Below are 17,658 nucleotides of genomic sequence, written 5' to 3'. Positions count from 1 at the left end.
GTAACAACGTCTATTCTATTTTATAACAAATACATTCACATTCCGATTAGTTTATTATTTATATTCAGACCATTTACAAAAATGTAAACAAAACCTTACCTTCCTTGTAAACTGCGTTAATTTGTTTCATTTCTCTATTGGTCTTTGGCACAATAATGTCAATCAAAGCTTGTTCGTCTGTTCCTAAACCCTGGAGATCAAATGAGATGAAGATTTATCCACGTGCATACAATAGTATATCAACCTAACGTGCGCATAGTGCGTTTGCGCTCTGTTCGTGTGTGTGCGCATGTGTGAATGTGCGTGTTTGTTTGTGTTGTTATGATAGTTTTGATGTTGACACATTGAAATGACAATGCGTGTTTGCTTTTTGCAAAACCTGGACTAGTTAAAAAAAATATGTAGCACGTACTAAGTCACATACAAGTAAATATCACAGCATTCTGTCCTTATTGCAACCCTTTTGGCATGAGTAGCACATTTCGGAATTCGAGAAGCATACTGAAAGCACCAATAGGCATCTTTTATCAGCACAATGAGATAGGCAAGCTCCTCATCTGGATGCCTTCCTTCCTCATGGAAATGCATTCAGAAGAAAAACAACATGGGTACACAAAACAAAGCCTCCTTGAACCACCCGCCAGAGAGCAACACAAACATCACCCTCAAGCCAACCCTAACTTTTGAACAGCGTACATTATTCTCCTCCTAGATAATCTCACTTTGTAACCACAAGTGCATTTTCTCCCATTGTTCCCAGATAACTTCCACTTGGATAACTGTGTAACCTGCTACCTTGTAACTGTAACTCTGCAACCAACTGTACCCATGACTAACATCGTAATGAGGCAACGTGCACCTATGCATAACCATTGCTGTAAGTACAGCGCCCAGATGCCCCTGGGTTGGGTGCGCTATATACATTGCAAAAATAAGTAAATAAATATGCAGCAGTGCTTCATGATGTACATGCCCCAAAAGGTTATATATATTCAGCACCTCTGCTCTGTCCTGTGTGAGGCAAGGAGGGTCCTAAAGCCCCCTCCCTACAGTCGTAAATATAGGCAGTGGTGACAGGACTTGTCTGCCCCCAGATTTTCAGCAGAAGCTTATGTCCTCTAAAAAGCTTTGGCTCACTCATTCAAGGGTCCTAGCCTTTAAGGGGACACAGGCTTCCACTGAAAATCTGGGGGCAGAAAAGTCGCATCAGCAGACCTTAATTGGTAGTATCCGGTTTGGGCATTTGCTGAATAATTAGATGCAGCACCCAAGTGTCGTGGCTGGTGCATAGCAATGTTTCCTTTTGAGTTAAATGATATGATATGATATGATATGATATGATAGGTTATGTATAACGCGCTAATACCCAGAGGTTTCTAAGTACGGACCCGGGGATCGACTTGCTTCCAAGGCGAGCATGTTGCCCCTGAGCTATCCTCCCGAGATCACGTCCATCAGTGCCCTTTTGTGCAATGGGACCCAGAGTATTTATTTGGATGAACTGTGCAAAACTGCATGCTATATGGTCAAATAAGACAAATGCAAACATATATATTGGTTACTGTATCTATCCTAGAGTGTATTGTCTTTGTAGGCTGAGTCAGCAGGTGCATAAAGTGTTGCCCACCACTGATAATTGAACAGTACTTTCTGAAAGTATGAACAGTGACCACCCTTGAAACACACATGTGCTCAGATAAGAATGCATCCCAGGAACACAGGGACGTGTCCTGTTTGCAGTACTGCAATGAGGTTGCACTTCAGAAGGCAGGTGCCTCTCATGATGCACCAGTAGATAACCCCACTGGGAGCCCCAGGGTCCAAAGGGCCAAAAACACACTTTGAAGAAAAGCGTGCATGTTTTAAAGAGACATAGACCACCAACATGCAGAACCATTCCCGGGACATAGAAAAAAGAGAGAGCCCCTGTAACAGACTTAGGGGAAACCTTCACAGAAATACACACAAGGGGCCTCATTACGATTTTGCTGGTAGCCATGCCGCTATTGGCGGCATGGCTGACGCCAAAATCGGGTCTGGGATCCGCGTTTCCAGAATGAGGAATTACCGGGCTATTCCGAGTTCAGAGGGCCCGGTAATTCCTCCCTCTGGGAACCCGGACCCGGGCCTTCCCCATTCCCATTTCAGCCCCCAAGGGCTGAATGGGAGAGGGAGCAAACAACAGGCCGATTACGAGCGGCCCGTTGTTTGCTACCTCTTCCCCTCGCGGGACCCGCTCTGCACGTCTGGTAAAACCAGACATGCAGACCGGGTCCCGCGAGGGGACGTCGCAATCAGGCGGTACGGGGTTGACGGCGCCGGCACCTTTAGCGGCGCTGTTAACCTCTTACCGCCTGACTTGTAATGAGGCCCAAGGTGTCTGTTACATTGCATTCACCAGCAGGTCTACCAAGGAAAATCAGTCTGCAAATCTGATCACGTGACTGTCAATTGTATGAATAAAATAGATACACACAGCTCTGCTAAGGAAAAACTATTGTGAAAGCATATTCTATCCAGTTTCCACTCTGCCGAGGGATGAAGCACAAACAGAAATGCAAGTAAAATGTATCGAGCATTGAATCCCAAACCATTGGCAAAGGAACCAAGGTGAACAAATGCCTCCCCAGGATTAAAGAAGGGTTTACAGATTAAAAGAAACACATGCTAGAATTGCAGAGGGGGCCAGACAGCTTCAGAGGATGGGTGTGAAAGCATAAGTGCCACAGAGACCAGTTTGAAATCCAAAATGGTGGCTGGCCTTTTTAAAGCTTCTGGCCAGCCCTAGACATCCCACCTGATAAGTAACACATGGCTCTATTCGAGTATAATATGCCCAGGTCCAAGGTATTCTCTTGGAGCCCAACCCAAAGGGGGATCAAATACCAGATGAAAGGCTGCTAGCCTAAGCAGCCTTTGCTGGGCAAACAGGTATTTCAAGGAGGGAGGTCTCAAGCCTAGATCAGTCTTTTGAAGAATCTGGAGAAAGGCAGATCCTGGCAGACACCATGTCGGGAGACTTGGGAGCCGATGGTCAGTCCGGAGAGAGCTGCGAGGAGTGCAAATCCAGGGAAACACCAAGTCACTAGACCTGGCAGAGAACAGGAAGACCAGAGGGGAGTCGCAGACCTGGGAAGCCTGCAGAAGAGATTGTCTACTTCAAAGAGCAATTGCAAAGCACTGCAGGGAGGATGCCCTAATGAGAGGTAAGACTAGAGAAGCTTGGGAGAATAGAGAGGACATTGTTTCTTTAGGGACAAAGTTATCAAGGGGTGAGGCACCAGCCTGGTGAGGAAAGCAAGCAGTGCCATAGGAGTCATAGAGGGGAACATGGTACAACGTCGAGCTTTGAAAGAGTCAGAAAAAGGAAAAAAGATCGACTGGGCTGGGAGCAGAGTGCGAAAGGTACCACCTTGATGAGGGAATGCAGGGATAACTCCTGGGAAATAATAAGAGGGTAGAACTCAAAGAAGATCGAAAACAAAAAGGAAACAGAGGAAATTAATTCGGAGTGACCAGGGTTCCAAATTGCAGGGAGACTTAAGGAATACCATATTGGAAGGTTAAGAGAACAGAAAGTGAGTCAGAGGTGTACAGAAACAAATGAAAGCATATGATTGTGGTGAGCGAAGGGAAGAATCAGCTTGTGAAGAGAGGGTGCCACCTTGAAGAAGGAAGTGAGGGATACCTTGTCGGAAGAAGGAGATGCAGAAGAGGGTAAGATCACACCGTATAGATGGAATGGTGGGGAAACAACCAAGAAAGGCAGCATGAAGTTGAAGGAGTTGGTTGGGAGAAAGGATATTACAGCAGAGAGTTTTATGGAGAGAGCCCATCCAGAGGAAGAGGTTTGGTGGTACATGAAGACCAGGATATGTTGGCTATAAAAACTCGGGACCAGGAAATTAAGAACAGTAGCGAGAGTGGGGGTGAAATGTATCCTAAAAACACAAGAGAGAAAGACAGGGCCCAGAAGAGTGAGGTTTGAAGAACCTGATTGTTCTAGGCGAGATACTAGTAGTGAGAGGAGGATCCAGACTGCTACACTATGCAAGGGTTCAGGAATGAGAGTCAAGGTGGAGGGCAGGGTGGAAATACAGCCCTGGCAAGTAGCATAACAAAATAAAAAGGGGTTGTTAGGAGCAGGTCCATGCTTCTCCATCAAACCGCACCAGGGCCAGCTAGACCTCCCATTGAGCCAGACCCTGAACAGATGCAGAGAAAGTGACTTAGAAGGGAAAGTTCCGGGACGCCTCCCAAATTACCACTCTGCCCAAGAGCCATGGAACCACAGCAATAGATTATTCGGAGAAACAGGAGAGAGCCAGAGGTACAGCAGGTGGAGAAGGGATGTCCTCCTTCAGCAACTTGTGTAAGATACTCTGGTTTGGACAGTGGAGAACCTTTTGTTTAACTTAGGGTATTTTGGGTTCCAATGTATGGGGTGTATTGTTGCACTGTTAGAATAATGGACTTTACAGTGAATAAACTCTTTTAGTTATTAACCATGGGGCCTGAATCCTCACTTTATGGAGACATTTCAAGGATTTTTCATTAAATTACTTAGAAATGATTTATCATGCTGACACAGTTAGCATTTAGTTTACCCACTGTTATTTTGATACTTGTAGTGTTTGAGTTAAGAGACATCAAGACACTCTATATTGTATGCATAACTCTAAGTAAACACTGAAACATTTCTTTGAAGTCACTCTAGATTTCTTGGGACAGTCCACATTCTACAAGGTGTAACCTCGCCACAGTGCAGACGCCAGAGGTGGGGACTAATGTATACATTTTCACTAGTCGGAACACAAATCCGGCTTCATTGAGTTCCATTATTTGCTGTCATTCTGTGTGTATTCAGCCATGAACTTAGCATAACCGTAGGCAGGATAATGTGTAGCCTTTAACTTAACTTGGCATGTTCTCCTTATCCATATCCCCCACAAGGTATAGCTATTCCAGTGGTCTAGGGCAAAGTGAGATTGCCTGACCCACCCATGCTGTCCAGAGTGATATAGGTACTGCCATTGATTGCCTCTGGGAATGATATGATATGATAGGTTATTTATAAGGCGCTTAATACCCAGAGTTTTCTGAGCGTGGGCCCAGGGATCGAACCTGTGTTGCTCCATGTCATCTAGCTGCCAAGGCGAGCACGTTGCCACTGAGCTACCCTCCCCGGGCTGTGTGCCTAGACGACTGAGCTGAGAGAAATCTGTGGTCCTTAGAGTTCTCCTTCCCCTTTCAGAGGTGTGTGAGGCTAGATAAAATGTAGTACATTGTTTCACATAGATGTGAGGTGAATCACGTGAGAGATGAGTGATCTCACTGGCTCCTCATTGGTGGGATTGCACTACTTTTGATGAGTGGGCGGGCCCTCTGAGGTAAACTCTCTTATGTGTGCAGTTACTTCAAATGTATTGAAGTAAATATATTCTAAGTCTAAAATAGCCTTTGTCCAAGAGTAGGCACAGGCTCCACAGTTCCTTAACACTAAGGATAGTGGATTTTTTTTTTGTTATTATCTTCAATGTGGGTAAACAGAAGCTGAAAAGTAAAACATTATTTAACATGTTTATGATTGCGTAGGCCCAGAACAGTGAACGGTATCCGGTCATTGCATCGACAACCAAAGCATCGACAGCCAAACCATCTAAAATAAAAACATCTAAATAAAGTATCTAATGCATTTGTTTAGATGGTAAAGGGTTTAGTTTAATAAAAATGGGTTTTAAAGGTTAATAAAAAGGGAGTTCGAGGGGGGACCTCCATTAAAATAAAAATGAAAAGAAAATGCATTAGAGGCTTTTTTTATATGTTTTTTATTAGATGGTATTGCATTAAATGCTTTGGCTGTCGGTGGAATGACTGTAAACCCAGTGAACATTAAATGGATCTAAACATTTTTTAAGCATTATCTACATTACAACTTGTGAAGCCTATGGACAAGAAAGGACACATTAAATCATCACCGTTCAAATCTGTCTAGTAACAGCTACTGTATAAAATGTGTGAACAAAGTACCAATGTTACTTGAAATGATTTAACAAGTCTAAATCGTGATGCTATCCTATTGGACAGAACCAGAGGTTGGGAAATACGTTTTAGGCCACATTTGAGTCTTTTAGATGGCACGTGAGCACCTCAGTTGTGAAAATGGGTACATCATGTCTCATAGGACTACATATTAAGAAAAATGAGCTAAAGGGTAGTGCACACAGCAGGGAAATACCAATACAATACCATTCCTATGGTGAGATGGTCAGTTAAACAGAGATGCACAGAACAAAAAGACGTGGTAGTGGGTTCCAATCCAAACTACTTTGTAAATATAGATGGAAATTAACCTCAAGACAGTTAACCAAGAATTGTCCCTGTAAATTAAATATGAAGTTTCTTCCATTTCCATAGGACATGGCAAAAATGAAACAATTGTTTTGTCTGTTGATGTTAATGGTATTGTCAAAGGTTTTTATATCGCACAGAGATGCAACTTGCGTGGTCTCCAGGTGCTCACCCAGATCTGTAATGCAAGGAGGGAGAGTGGTTAGTAGGATGGAGTGGAAAAAGAGCACAAGGGAGGTGATGTGCTCTTGGCAGCTTCAGTTCAGAGATACCTTTCACTGAGCATAGCTGCGTTTTTCAGGAAGTTGGCCGTCATGTGCTGTTGTGCAAGGTTATGTGTGATTTGTTTTGTTGGTGTGGTGTTGTGAAGTAGGTGTGGGTTGCGGTGAAGAAGAGGTCTGGCAGTGTCAAGTTCAGAGTTTGCGAGGTGTATGGAGAGGAGTACATTTGTTATTAACAATTGTTGATGAAGGTCCTTGAAACCCATTCAAGTGATTCACAACTTCCAATCCTTAAATCTACCCAACTTCTCCACATTTCCCACCCTAGGCATTGATCCTGATGCGCCACACCCACCCAGGAGTTCTCCCTGGTGGATCACTCCCCCCAACCTGGCAATCAATATCAGTGTTTTACATATCCCCTCCCTCCTCAAAACTCCATCCAAATGTGTCACATCTCGCACCCCCAAATTCACCCAAGCACACTTTTGCACACTTTTTATCCATCTTGGTCCATCCAGGTGCATCACACCTCCCAACCCGGGAATCCATCCGAGTGCTACTCACTTCCCCGTATCTTGAACTCCATCTCAGTGTATTACACTGTAGAGGAGGTCCCAAATATGACCTGCACTCCAGCCACCCATTTCGAGACACCAGAAGCATACTCGCCAAGATACGTGACGTATAAGGAGCATATGAACCAACAGAGAGCCACAGTGGGGCTCTGTCCAGTACCCATCAGAAGGACTTGTATACCTATTGAAGCGCCAATAACCAGACAACCATGGACTGCAAGGTACCCATTAAGACAACCATACCAGCAGCTGACGCGAAATGAAGACCACTTACAAACTGTCCCTGAAGAGACCCAAAGGGCTCTTATTGGAGGCAAATGGTGACGACACAATGGGCCGGACAGACGGTCAGATGAAAGAAATGACAAGCAAAAAGGAGATAAAACAAAGCTGAAATGTTGTGAATCATGATATAATGGACATAGAAGAAGAAACAATGCTGAACTTTAAAGAAACATAACCATTGAAAGCAGGATGGAAATGTGTAACGGCCAAATGCTTGTAAATAGGCTTGGAACGCAAGAAGCGAAGGAAATGGTACTGCTTGCAATGCTTAGTAGAAGAATAGAGCGGCAAGCGCCAACTATATACGTATATATGTCTACCTCAAGAAGCACATTATACAAGTGTGACTCCATTTTACGAAAACAGAATTAAGCCCAGGATGGTAGGGGGCCTAAAAGGCCAGGATTCATGTACCAGCACAAAGTCAGACGAAAGAGCGGAATCAAAACTTATCAAAAAGCAGCTCATGGCTAGGAATTCGAGGTCAACCCAAGGAAGGGAGGAGAGCAGCAACTCTGAAGAATTGAAACCTAAGAGCATTGAAGCCTGCCCCATGAAGGTCGAGATAAGGAGACCCAGGCAGGTGGCAAGGCTGAACGAAGAATCAAATATGCAAATAGATGGAAAATGAAGCAGCTTCGCAGTATACGGACACGTGACCAGCCAAGCGCGAAGAGGTACCAACGTCTGATGTCACTCAAAAGCGGAAGAGGTTTGCTGTAACTTTCCCCGACAAGAAGCTACAGTTTCGAGGCCATTCTCTGCCAACTAATTGACACATGGGCCTGAGGATAGTGATTGATGGAAGGGGGCAGGGTGAATCTTGGGCCATCCCATTCCTGGGCGACCATTCTGCATGCTGCTAATTAAAGTGAAGATTTATGCCTAGGGGTGTAACCCACCCAATCACAATGGACCAAATAATCTAGGGTCCTATAGCTAGTAGAACCAATGAGACATTGTACTTTTAGTGACGTCTATCGCGAGTGATGTAGAGGGATGGGCAAAGACGCCCACCCGATAAGAGTTATCCAATCCCCACACTCTGTTACCATATACAGATATAGTACCTATACTTAAGTTACCTTTTCCAACCAATAGAAGTGCATGTCAAACCTATGGGCTTTACACATCAATGAGGATGAGAATTTGCTATAAAAGTTACTGTTTGCATGAAGAATTTGGAAGTTGAAGCGAGACAGGCGATCGCAGCTCTGATGATTTCCATTTGTTTCCCCTTTTTTTGTACTTGTCATTAAACGGACTTCCCTTTGCCAAACCATTGACTTGTCCTTATTGAGTGGTGTTGGAGTAAGAGAATCCTGCACCCCATCCTCCTCAAGGTGCAGCTATCTCGACTTAAGGTGCCGGAGGGTGAGCTCTGAATCTCCTGGGCCCATTCAGAGGTCGCTCCGCCCTCCAGTATGGTAGCAGAGGATGGTTGTGACCATCAACTACTGAATTTTGATTATTGATAAGACACCTATTGGCCGTCAACATGAAGTAACTCTAAGTCTTCGGCAATATCACGAGTCCTTCGCCATTTTGGCAGAGTAGACTGTGAAGCTTCCTGTGGACAATGGTAGCGTAGTGCTGTCCAAAAAAAAAAACTGCAGTGGGTTGAAGGCACCTGTTTTAAAAACATAAACCCTTCCATTCCTACAGGCAGTGAATAAGACGAAAGACCAAAAGAAGGCGGTAACGAAGGCGGTGATCCCGAAGACACAGAGAGGAACGATGCGAACGGTGAGTGAAATGAAAATTGATGCTTTAGCAAATGTCCTTGAGCAATAGAACAAGTAAGGAAAGGTAATGGAGGGAGGTGGAGAAAACAAAATAATCAGAAGTAGAGAAGAATGTATATATATATATGTATAGGGGGATAATGACTCGAGAATAACTGAATAAATAAAGAGAGAGGGTAACGGGAAGGACACCCGAAATAAAGAGAGAGGATACCAGGGAGGACCCCCGAGATAAAGAGCGAGGATACCAGGGAGGACACCCGAGATAAAGAGAGAGGATACCGGGGAGGACACCCGAGGTAAAGGATACGCCTGGTTCCTGCCCTTTAATATAGCGGTCAGAAGAAACGTGAACTCATAGTCCCACATAATAGGAAAAGATTAGGCTACGACCACGTTTAAAGACGTCGTCAAAGGAGTTCCTTTAGACCCCATGTCGGGGTATTAATTAGAAGGCAGAGATATTTGTGTCCAGCTGGTGTCTGTCTAGTCCATCAAATGTCTGTTGTACCTGTTATGTTGTATGTCACATGTAAGAAATTTTGTCTTGTACTGGTTGAAATCAAATAGGGTTTTTACACAATTCTATAGCTGAGAGGGAGTCGCACATGAATTGAAGTTTTTGAAGTAAATTGGTGATATAAAATTTAGCGGGAAAAGATTGGATTGGAGCTTGCGATATTTGGTGCTTGCTCATATTGTGGGTATGGTGAAGTTGCATGAAAGTATTGCTAGAACAGATTTAAGCATGGAAGATAATACTCTGCTAGCACACTTATGTAAACAATTGCCTAAACATGCACCCAAGCTTAAGAAATACAGTACAGAGTGGGTTAAGGGTACCGCCCATACAATGTTCATGCTGTGGCCACAGAACGGGTCCTTATCTAAAGACGTCTTGCAACATATGACGACTTACTTGCATGCCACATATACAGGCAAGAAACTAGAGAAACGCCTTGCAGTTCTAGAACTTTGGAAAATGTTCGAACAGTTGAAGGATGAAGAGCCACCGCCAAACTGGATATTAAATGTATGCACGGAGGGAGGTGAGCTGCCTACCGCGTCACCTGCCCTGCCTGAAACAGAAACCGAGGGAAGTAAGTCAGAGGGACTCTACCCATTAAGAGAGCTCAAAGCAGCTGCGGGGTACAGCAACCCCGCATATGAGTCACCTACGTACAGTAGTGACGAAAATAAAGGGAAGGATCAGGATAAGAATCTCACCTCCGCAGTCCCGAAGGACAAGGAGAGACACAATGATGAGAGGAAGGATCAGGCACAGACAAGTGCACCTCTCGATAAGGAGAGAGAGGGAACAAAATGAAAAGGAAGTGAAGACAGAACTGATGAGATAGCATTCACAAAAGACAAATGGATGGGAGGACAGATATTGTTGAAACTTGATGGTAAAGGAAGTGATGATATGAGACCGAGAGAGAGGTCTGATGAGGCACAGAGAAGGGAGAAAGAGAAGGAAAAGGAAGTAAGGGACGAAAGAATAAAGAGGAAAGATAGGCTAAGGCGAGAACAGCTATATCACGTAGAGCAAGGAAAGCCGCTCAGTCGCAAGCTGAGCGCAGCCTATGACAAGTACAGGCAGAACCTGCAAAGGTTGGAAGAAGAGCAAAGAGTACATGAAAGAAGAATAAAGAGACGAGAAGATGAGGAAGTTAGAAAGGCAAATGAACATAGAAATGAAAGGAGAAGGGAATAAGATAAGGGCAGAGAAGAGGCGAGGAAGTGCAAAGAATTCAATGATGATATTGAATGTAAGCATAAACAGAGGGCACGTGATCTCGAATATCTGGGGCGGGAAGTTAAGATACCCAATACTGTGGTAGAATGGGAAGACATTGAAGAATTTTTCCCTGCGTACGATTCGGTAACAGGCAATAATGGGACAATTATTGAGGAGGACTTCGCCACCAGAAGCATCGGGGAAACGATTGATAAAATATATGATGAAATGGGGTTGGAACGAGTATCCCAAGGGGAAAGGGAAGACGAGCGCTTGGAAAGCACTTAGCTGTATGACACTGAGGATGTTACCCGTAGTAGTGGGAGCAGGAGACTGTCCCTGGAAAGGCTAGAAATCAGTAAGAACAAGGATGACACAAGGAGTTGCGTGAATTGGGAACAATCACTGTCCGACTGCCGAGAGGAGACGGAGCGTGAGACAAATGAAGACGGGAGACGGTGCGAAAAGCGGCTCCCAAGGGACAAAGGGGTACGATGGTCAGACGCTAGCGAGTCCGAACCGCGGACATCAGAGTCTGCTGCGCAACCTGACAGGCATGAAGGAACACCCCATGGTCAGAGGGTGGTGTCAGCACCCGCCTATGTGGACAGGTTGAGGACGTTGCTAGGCAGACGGCGATGCAGGAATGTTACACCAGCGATAGACAGAAGAACTATGGGAAAGGAGAAGAAGGCTGCGCATTCCAATTTCCGCTGCTAGAAAAGGGGGGAGCAAGGCTGCAATATATTCCATGGCCACACATGGATCGAGAAAACCTGAAGAATAAGCTTCCAATGCTGACATCGGGAGCCGGGAAGTGGATACACAAGTTAGAAAAAATGACAGGGGGTGTCACGTTAGCTATAGGGGACATTAAAGGTCTCCTGATTGCCATACTCAGTGAGAGAGCAGACGATGTGTGGGCACGAGCTGGGTAACCTGGTGTTACCATAATTAACACTGCTCATGACTGAGTACCATTCAACAATTGTAAAGCAGGAGTATGGAAAGCGCTATGAGTGCTTTACCCAGACACTTCCGATATGGGAGCTATAATGACTCGCAAAATGAAGGAGTCAGAAGATCCGTTAATTTATATCCAGAATTTCCAAGACGTGTGGGTGCTTGAAACGCATGAATCTTGGACAAAATCCATACCTGTGTTTTACCACATTTTATGCCAAGGATTGCCAGAACCAGTGCAGAAACAACTCAAGAAATTGGTCGGAGTTGAGGCCAAACCTTGGGCTGAAATACAGCTAACCATTGCACATTACTGTAGATTGTTGCAAGAAAAGAATTGGAAAAAGGAGGCAATGCGGAGAGGTGAGGAAGCAAAGCTAGTGCAGAAGAAATTATCAAAGTATGCTCTGGAAGGAGCCATGCTGACTAGCCCAGCTGAACAGAACCTAGAACAGGTGACTAACCCACAACAGAACAACCACGGTAACGTAGGATTGTACCCGAGGGGAAGGGGATTTAGAAGAAGAGGATGGCAGAGTAATCAGTGAGGTTTCCAAGGGGATCAAGGAGGGTTTCAAAACGTGCAAATGGGCAACACAGATAGGGCGAATGGACAAATAGCCCAACCACCGCCGGTGTGCTGGCTGTGTGGAATGACGGGGCATCTGGCGCGCTCATGCAGAAGCCTAGGCGCGTGGCAAAATAGCCAAGGAATGGGACCAGGCACGGTGAATCCGCCTGCAATCTACCAACAGGGTGGTGCACAGAATCACACAGTGCAGAAGCAAGCACCAGGCATGCAGCAGGGGGTTCAACCCCCGAGCATGGGGAACTTGCTGCAAGGGCAATCCCAACAGGCAGCACCGCAAATGTCTCAGGGCACAAACTCTGGAAGGGGAGGCAAACCTGGAAATGGAGATAATCCACAAGTGTACAGTGCACCCAACTTATATATGAACTAGGACATCTCACTGGGAACCCTGATGTGTTCTATCCTATCGGTGACACCAGACCCTAATAGGGAACCTAGGGTGAATGTCGCCATAGGGGGTAAAGAATATTCCTTCTTAGTTGACACGGGGGCAACACACTCTTGCATACGAGAAGGCAAGTTTTCCTTGTCCGGCCAGGCTATAGATACTCAGAGGTTTACAGGAGCTCAAAGTTGAGTTCCTTTTACAGACGCACTCCCAGTCTCCATAGGGGAATGCAAAATGAATGTACCTTTGTTGTATTTGAATCAGACCCCAGTAAACATTTTGGGTTTTCGATTTAATGACAAAATTGAATATGACCATCTCGTTTACAGAGGAGGGCATAGTATGCTCTACTCCGGGAATGCATTATTCAAACGTGTGCGATATGATCAGAGCCAATTCAGGACACAGAACCATGAGAGCGATACCGCTGGAGCTTACGGTTTTCGCATATGGCATACGTATACTTATGGCAGGATTACCAGGCCTTGCAGACAAGGCCAGGAGAACCCCTGATGAATTTCTATTCAGGCTGAGAATACCAATGCATAAAGAGGAGGGACAAATATTTCCCTTGATGATACATGCGGCAGCAGTGCGAGGTAGGATAGCACTAGTTGAAGGCTACAATGACGAAGGCAGACAATGGTGTGCGATTATCGCCATTGAAGAAGGGTATCGAGTGACTGACATCACTGATGATGATCTGTTTGAAGAATAACCAGACTCAGAGGAGACAAGGGTGGAAGTTAGTCTCGTATTTTGGGTAAAAGTGATTAAAAGAGAAGTGCCTCAGAGAATGATGTTGGCACTGGTACGTCCTGAATACTTTGATGATGACATGGCCCAAGTGCCTGTCTCAGTATGGACTACAGGACCTTATGACGTAGGCCTCCTGAAGGGGGTGGGAGAAGTGAAAATTAAGCTGAAACCAGGAGCAACTTTACCAAGAGCAAGGCAATATCCCATGTCCAGGGAGGTGGATGAAGGGATCGCGAAGACCATTTCCACCGTGATGGAACAGGGCATCCTAGTGACATCAGAGTCACACTGTAATACAGTGATTTATCCTGTCAAGAAATCAAAGGGAGGGTCTTGGCGTCTAATCCAAGATTTAAGAGCATTAAACGATATCGTTGAAGCCGAGTTCCCTCTAGTCCCTAATCCATCTACAATTTTATGTAATATACCGGTCGAGGCAAAGTATTTCACGGTGATTGACTTGAAAAAGATCTGACGTCGTTCCAATTCAGACAAATGCGTATGAAAAGCACGAGGTTGCAACAGGGGTACTGTGAGTCCCCATCCATCTTTAACATAGTCCTCCCGATGGACCTGAGCAATATTGCAGTAGAAAGCATCGTCTTGCAGTATGTGGATGACATTCTAATCTGCAGCACAACAGAAGAACAATGCAGGCGTGATTTGGTTCAGCTACTGACTATACTGGCAGAGAAAGGCTATAAGGTTGACAAGGAAACACTACAATATTGTCAACAGGAAGTGCTGTACATAGGACAGTTAATTTCGCATGAGGGGAAAAAGGTAACCCCAGAAAGGGCTGAAACTATCATGAATACAGCAAAGCCGCTCACGGTAAAGCAAATGCAGAGCTTTTTAGGCCTGTGCAATTATGTTATAGCATGGGTCTTCGATTACAGCTCATATACCAAGCCCTTGCTCCAGGCCCTAAAGGAGGCCCGGGTGACAAAGGAAAAGATTGAATGGACTGAGACAATGGAAAAGGGGTTTACAGAACTTAAGAGAGCGATTTGTACGGCTCCAGTTCTCGGAATTCCTAATTATGCAGAGGAATTCTACCTGTTCTCGCACACAGATGGCAGCGTCATAACGGCAGTGCTCGCTCAGAGAACCTCGTTGGGGTACAAGCCCCTGGTGAGTTACAGTGGGAATCTAGATCCAGTAATGAGAGGCCAGTTCCCATTCGAACAAAGCTTAGCTTCCGCAGCGTTCAGCATAGAAAAGGCGACAAAAATTGTAATGGGATGTTCCATGACTTTATACGTCGAGCACTCCTTATTTGCAATTTTAGAGAAACCAAAGGGTACGTTGACATTGCAAAGAGCTTCTGCCTATGAGGTGATTATGTCTAATCCATCGATCAAAATAGTTTGATGTAAAACAGTAAATCCAGCTACGTTCATAGCAGAGCCAGTCACTGAAGCAGAACTGATACCTGACTGTCCAAACTATGAGGAATTCTATGATGAAATCCCCAGGGTGAAAGAAAATGCCCTAGCAGGAGTAAAGATTATTTTCATTGACGTTTCTTCGAGAATCGACCAAGAAGACGGACACAGACACACAGGCGTAACTGTGATGAAACACATAGCAAACGGAGAATTTTGAGTACTCGTCAGTTCACGAATACCATCTCATTATTCAGCACCGGCTGCAGAGTTATTGGCATTGATAATCGCCATTGAGAATCATGCAGACCAGGAAGTAAGTGTCATGATCACTGGGTGTCCCCCTAAATTAAATCCCAAGGTGTCTTGGACTGTGGCATATCATTCTTGGAGCATGGGTAGGAAGGACCATTTTAAGGCTATCCAGAGTTAAACACTTCCTCATAGTCCAACATGGCCGCCTGGTTGTTCCCTGAAGAATGCTGTGTGGGTCTAGTTGTCTTTGTTGGTTCGGTATGTAAGCCCCTCCCCTTTGTGATCCCACGCTTCGCGTCATTCTGCAGTAGCAGTGGACGCTTACCGCGGTTCAGCCTTCTGACAGAAAATTCCATGAAGCATTTCTCACAGAATTCACCGTCTTTGCCGCTCCCTTCCTTTTATAGCTTATTCATAGTTTGCAGTCCGCAGGGTTACAAAATTTAGGTCCTGTAATCTTTTGTTTATTCCTGTCACCATTCCTGTGAGAATACTCCCGTACCTTGCTGGGAGTTCCATGCCTTTTCAACTCTGCCTCCTGTTTCATTTTATCGCAAGTATTATCAGTGAAGTTTAAACACGCGCACATTCCCTTTCTTTTATGATGTGCCGCGTGTGTAAATAGTGAAGTTAAACGCACGCACATTTCCTTGCATTTATGAGGTGCCGCGTGTGTTAGTAGTGAAGTTCAAATGCGCGCACATTTCATTGCATTTCTGATGTGCCGCGTGTGTTTGTACTGAAGTTTAAACGCTCGCACATTTCCTTGCATTTCTTTTGATGTGCCGCGTGTGTTGCTGATGCTGAATTTCCCTTGAGAACGCCTTTGTCCTACTGCAGTGCTCTGAACAGTGTGGGGTTCTCAGATTTGGATCATAGATTACTTCCTTGTAATTGTTTATATCGTTGGGCTCCGTGTGTTTAGGAACATAGGGAAGTTCATAAGGTTCTAGAAGAGAATTCTCCTATTGTAACGCCAAGGGTTTTCTAACTAGAGTTTCTTAGGAGTTGAGAGAGTACTTGCATAAAGACCTGTTTTCCTGTGCATTAGTGAAATTCTTGTGCATGTCATTGACCATAATTCCATTTTAGTGTCAGCAGTCTATGGTGAGGGTGCAAGGTACTTCAGGCTCCAGGGGAGTTCTTAGCTTCCATTTTCTGCCCACCTTCATCAGTACTTACATGGGAAAGGTTCCTTCCCCCAACCCACTTGCTGGTCATTACAACCTCCACTCTACAGAACAAGCGCCCCTGCGCAGAAGCAGGATGGAGAGCCCACCATAAAAGAGTAAAATGTAAAGAAAGTGACAGAGAGAGAGTGATTAAGAAGTAACATAAAGTAAACTCTCTTACTGTCATTCTACCATTCTACAATCAGAATTCCTTGTTATTTTCTAGATTCAGATGACTGTTCAGGAAAAAATCTGAGAAGTGAGAAAGCAACGCTAACCAAGAAGAGTTTAAGTTCACCTCAGGAGTCTGTCCCCGCAGAGTTTCTAAGGTAAACGTTACAGTAACGGTGTACAGTGACTCCGCCTATGTGACATCTACAGTGCACGCAGGCCTAGCGTGCTGGAAAAGGAGGGGCTACCTCAGAGTGGATGGCATGCTAGTGCAGCACACAGCCTTATTGGACAGACTCATTAAGGCACTACAGCTCCCAGTGGGCATAGCGGTCATGAAATGCGCTGCCCATACTCACAGGACAGATTTTGTGTTGTGCCGAAATCACGCAGCAGACATGGAAGCCAAGCGAATGGCATCCAAAAATGAGACGATCATGGAAATGGAAGTGGCGTGCACCCATGAAAGAATGATTGTAGCACGAACCACACAAGAAGCCTATAGTAATATGGGGCAGACAAAACTAATAGAACTTCAAGGGGAGGCAGCTCAAGATGAAAAGAACCTTTGGAAACGTTGAGGGTGTTCTTTAAACCCCTCTGATGGATTGTGGCAGCAAGACAGCACTGATAAACCAGTCATGCCTGTAGCCCTACTAAAAATAGCATTGGAGCAATTACATTACCCCATACATATGACAAAGGACAATTTAGCAGCAACGCTTGCGGAAGACTGGTTTATACCAAATTTAGCAGAGCATGTTGCATTCTTTATGGTGAACTGCATAATCTGCCAGCAATTCACCGCTGGGCACACATTAAAAGTAGTGAGAGGAGTCTTCCCCCGGCCAAATGGGCCATTTCAGCACTTACATATTGACTACGTCGACGTGATCCAAGTGTGTAACGGGTAAAGGTACTTAATTGTAGTGGTGTGTCCATTCTCTAGGTGAATAGAAGCAGGACCATATACACACCCAGACTCTACCCGTGTGGCCAAATTCCTGGTGAGGGAAGTGTTCTCTAAATGGGGGTATGCGAGTTGATGA

The 17,658-nt window shown here is 45.0% G+C and overlaps 1 protein-coding gene across 2 annotated transcripts in view; it reads right to left on the bottom strand.

Annotated features, from left to right (window-relative positions):
- LOC138510294 (annexin A1-like) overlaps positions 1 to 17,658 on the bottom strand; it is a 211,170-nt gene that overhangs the window by 98,386 nt on the left and 95,126 nt on the right. For both annotated transcript variants that reach the window (XM_069625825.1, XM_069625826.1), the window contains exon 6: positions 100 to 190. In XM_069625825.1, the coding sequence (XP_069481926.1) occupies positions 100 to 190 (91 nt within the window). The remainder of the gene's footprint in view (positions 1 to 99; positions 191 to 17,658) is intronic.

The sequence above is a fragment of the Ambystoma mexicanum genome, chromosome 6p (genome assembly GCF_040938575.1).
Source record: "Ambystoma mexicanum isolate Mex_15411 chromosome 6p, UKY_AmexF1_1, whole genome shotgun sequence".
In the NCBI taxonomy this organism is placed as follows: Eukaryota; Metazoa; Chordata; class Amphibia; order Caudata; family Ambystomatidae; genus Ambystoma; species Ambystoma mexicanum.
Note: the sequence above shows the minus strand (reverse complement) of the source record. Positions and strands in the feature narration are given on the sequence as shown.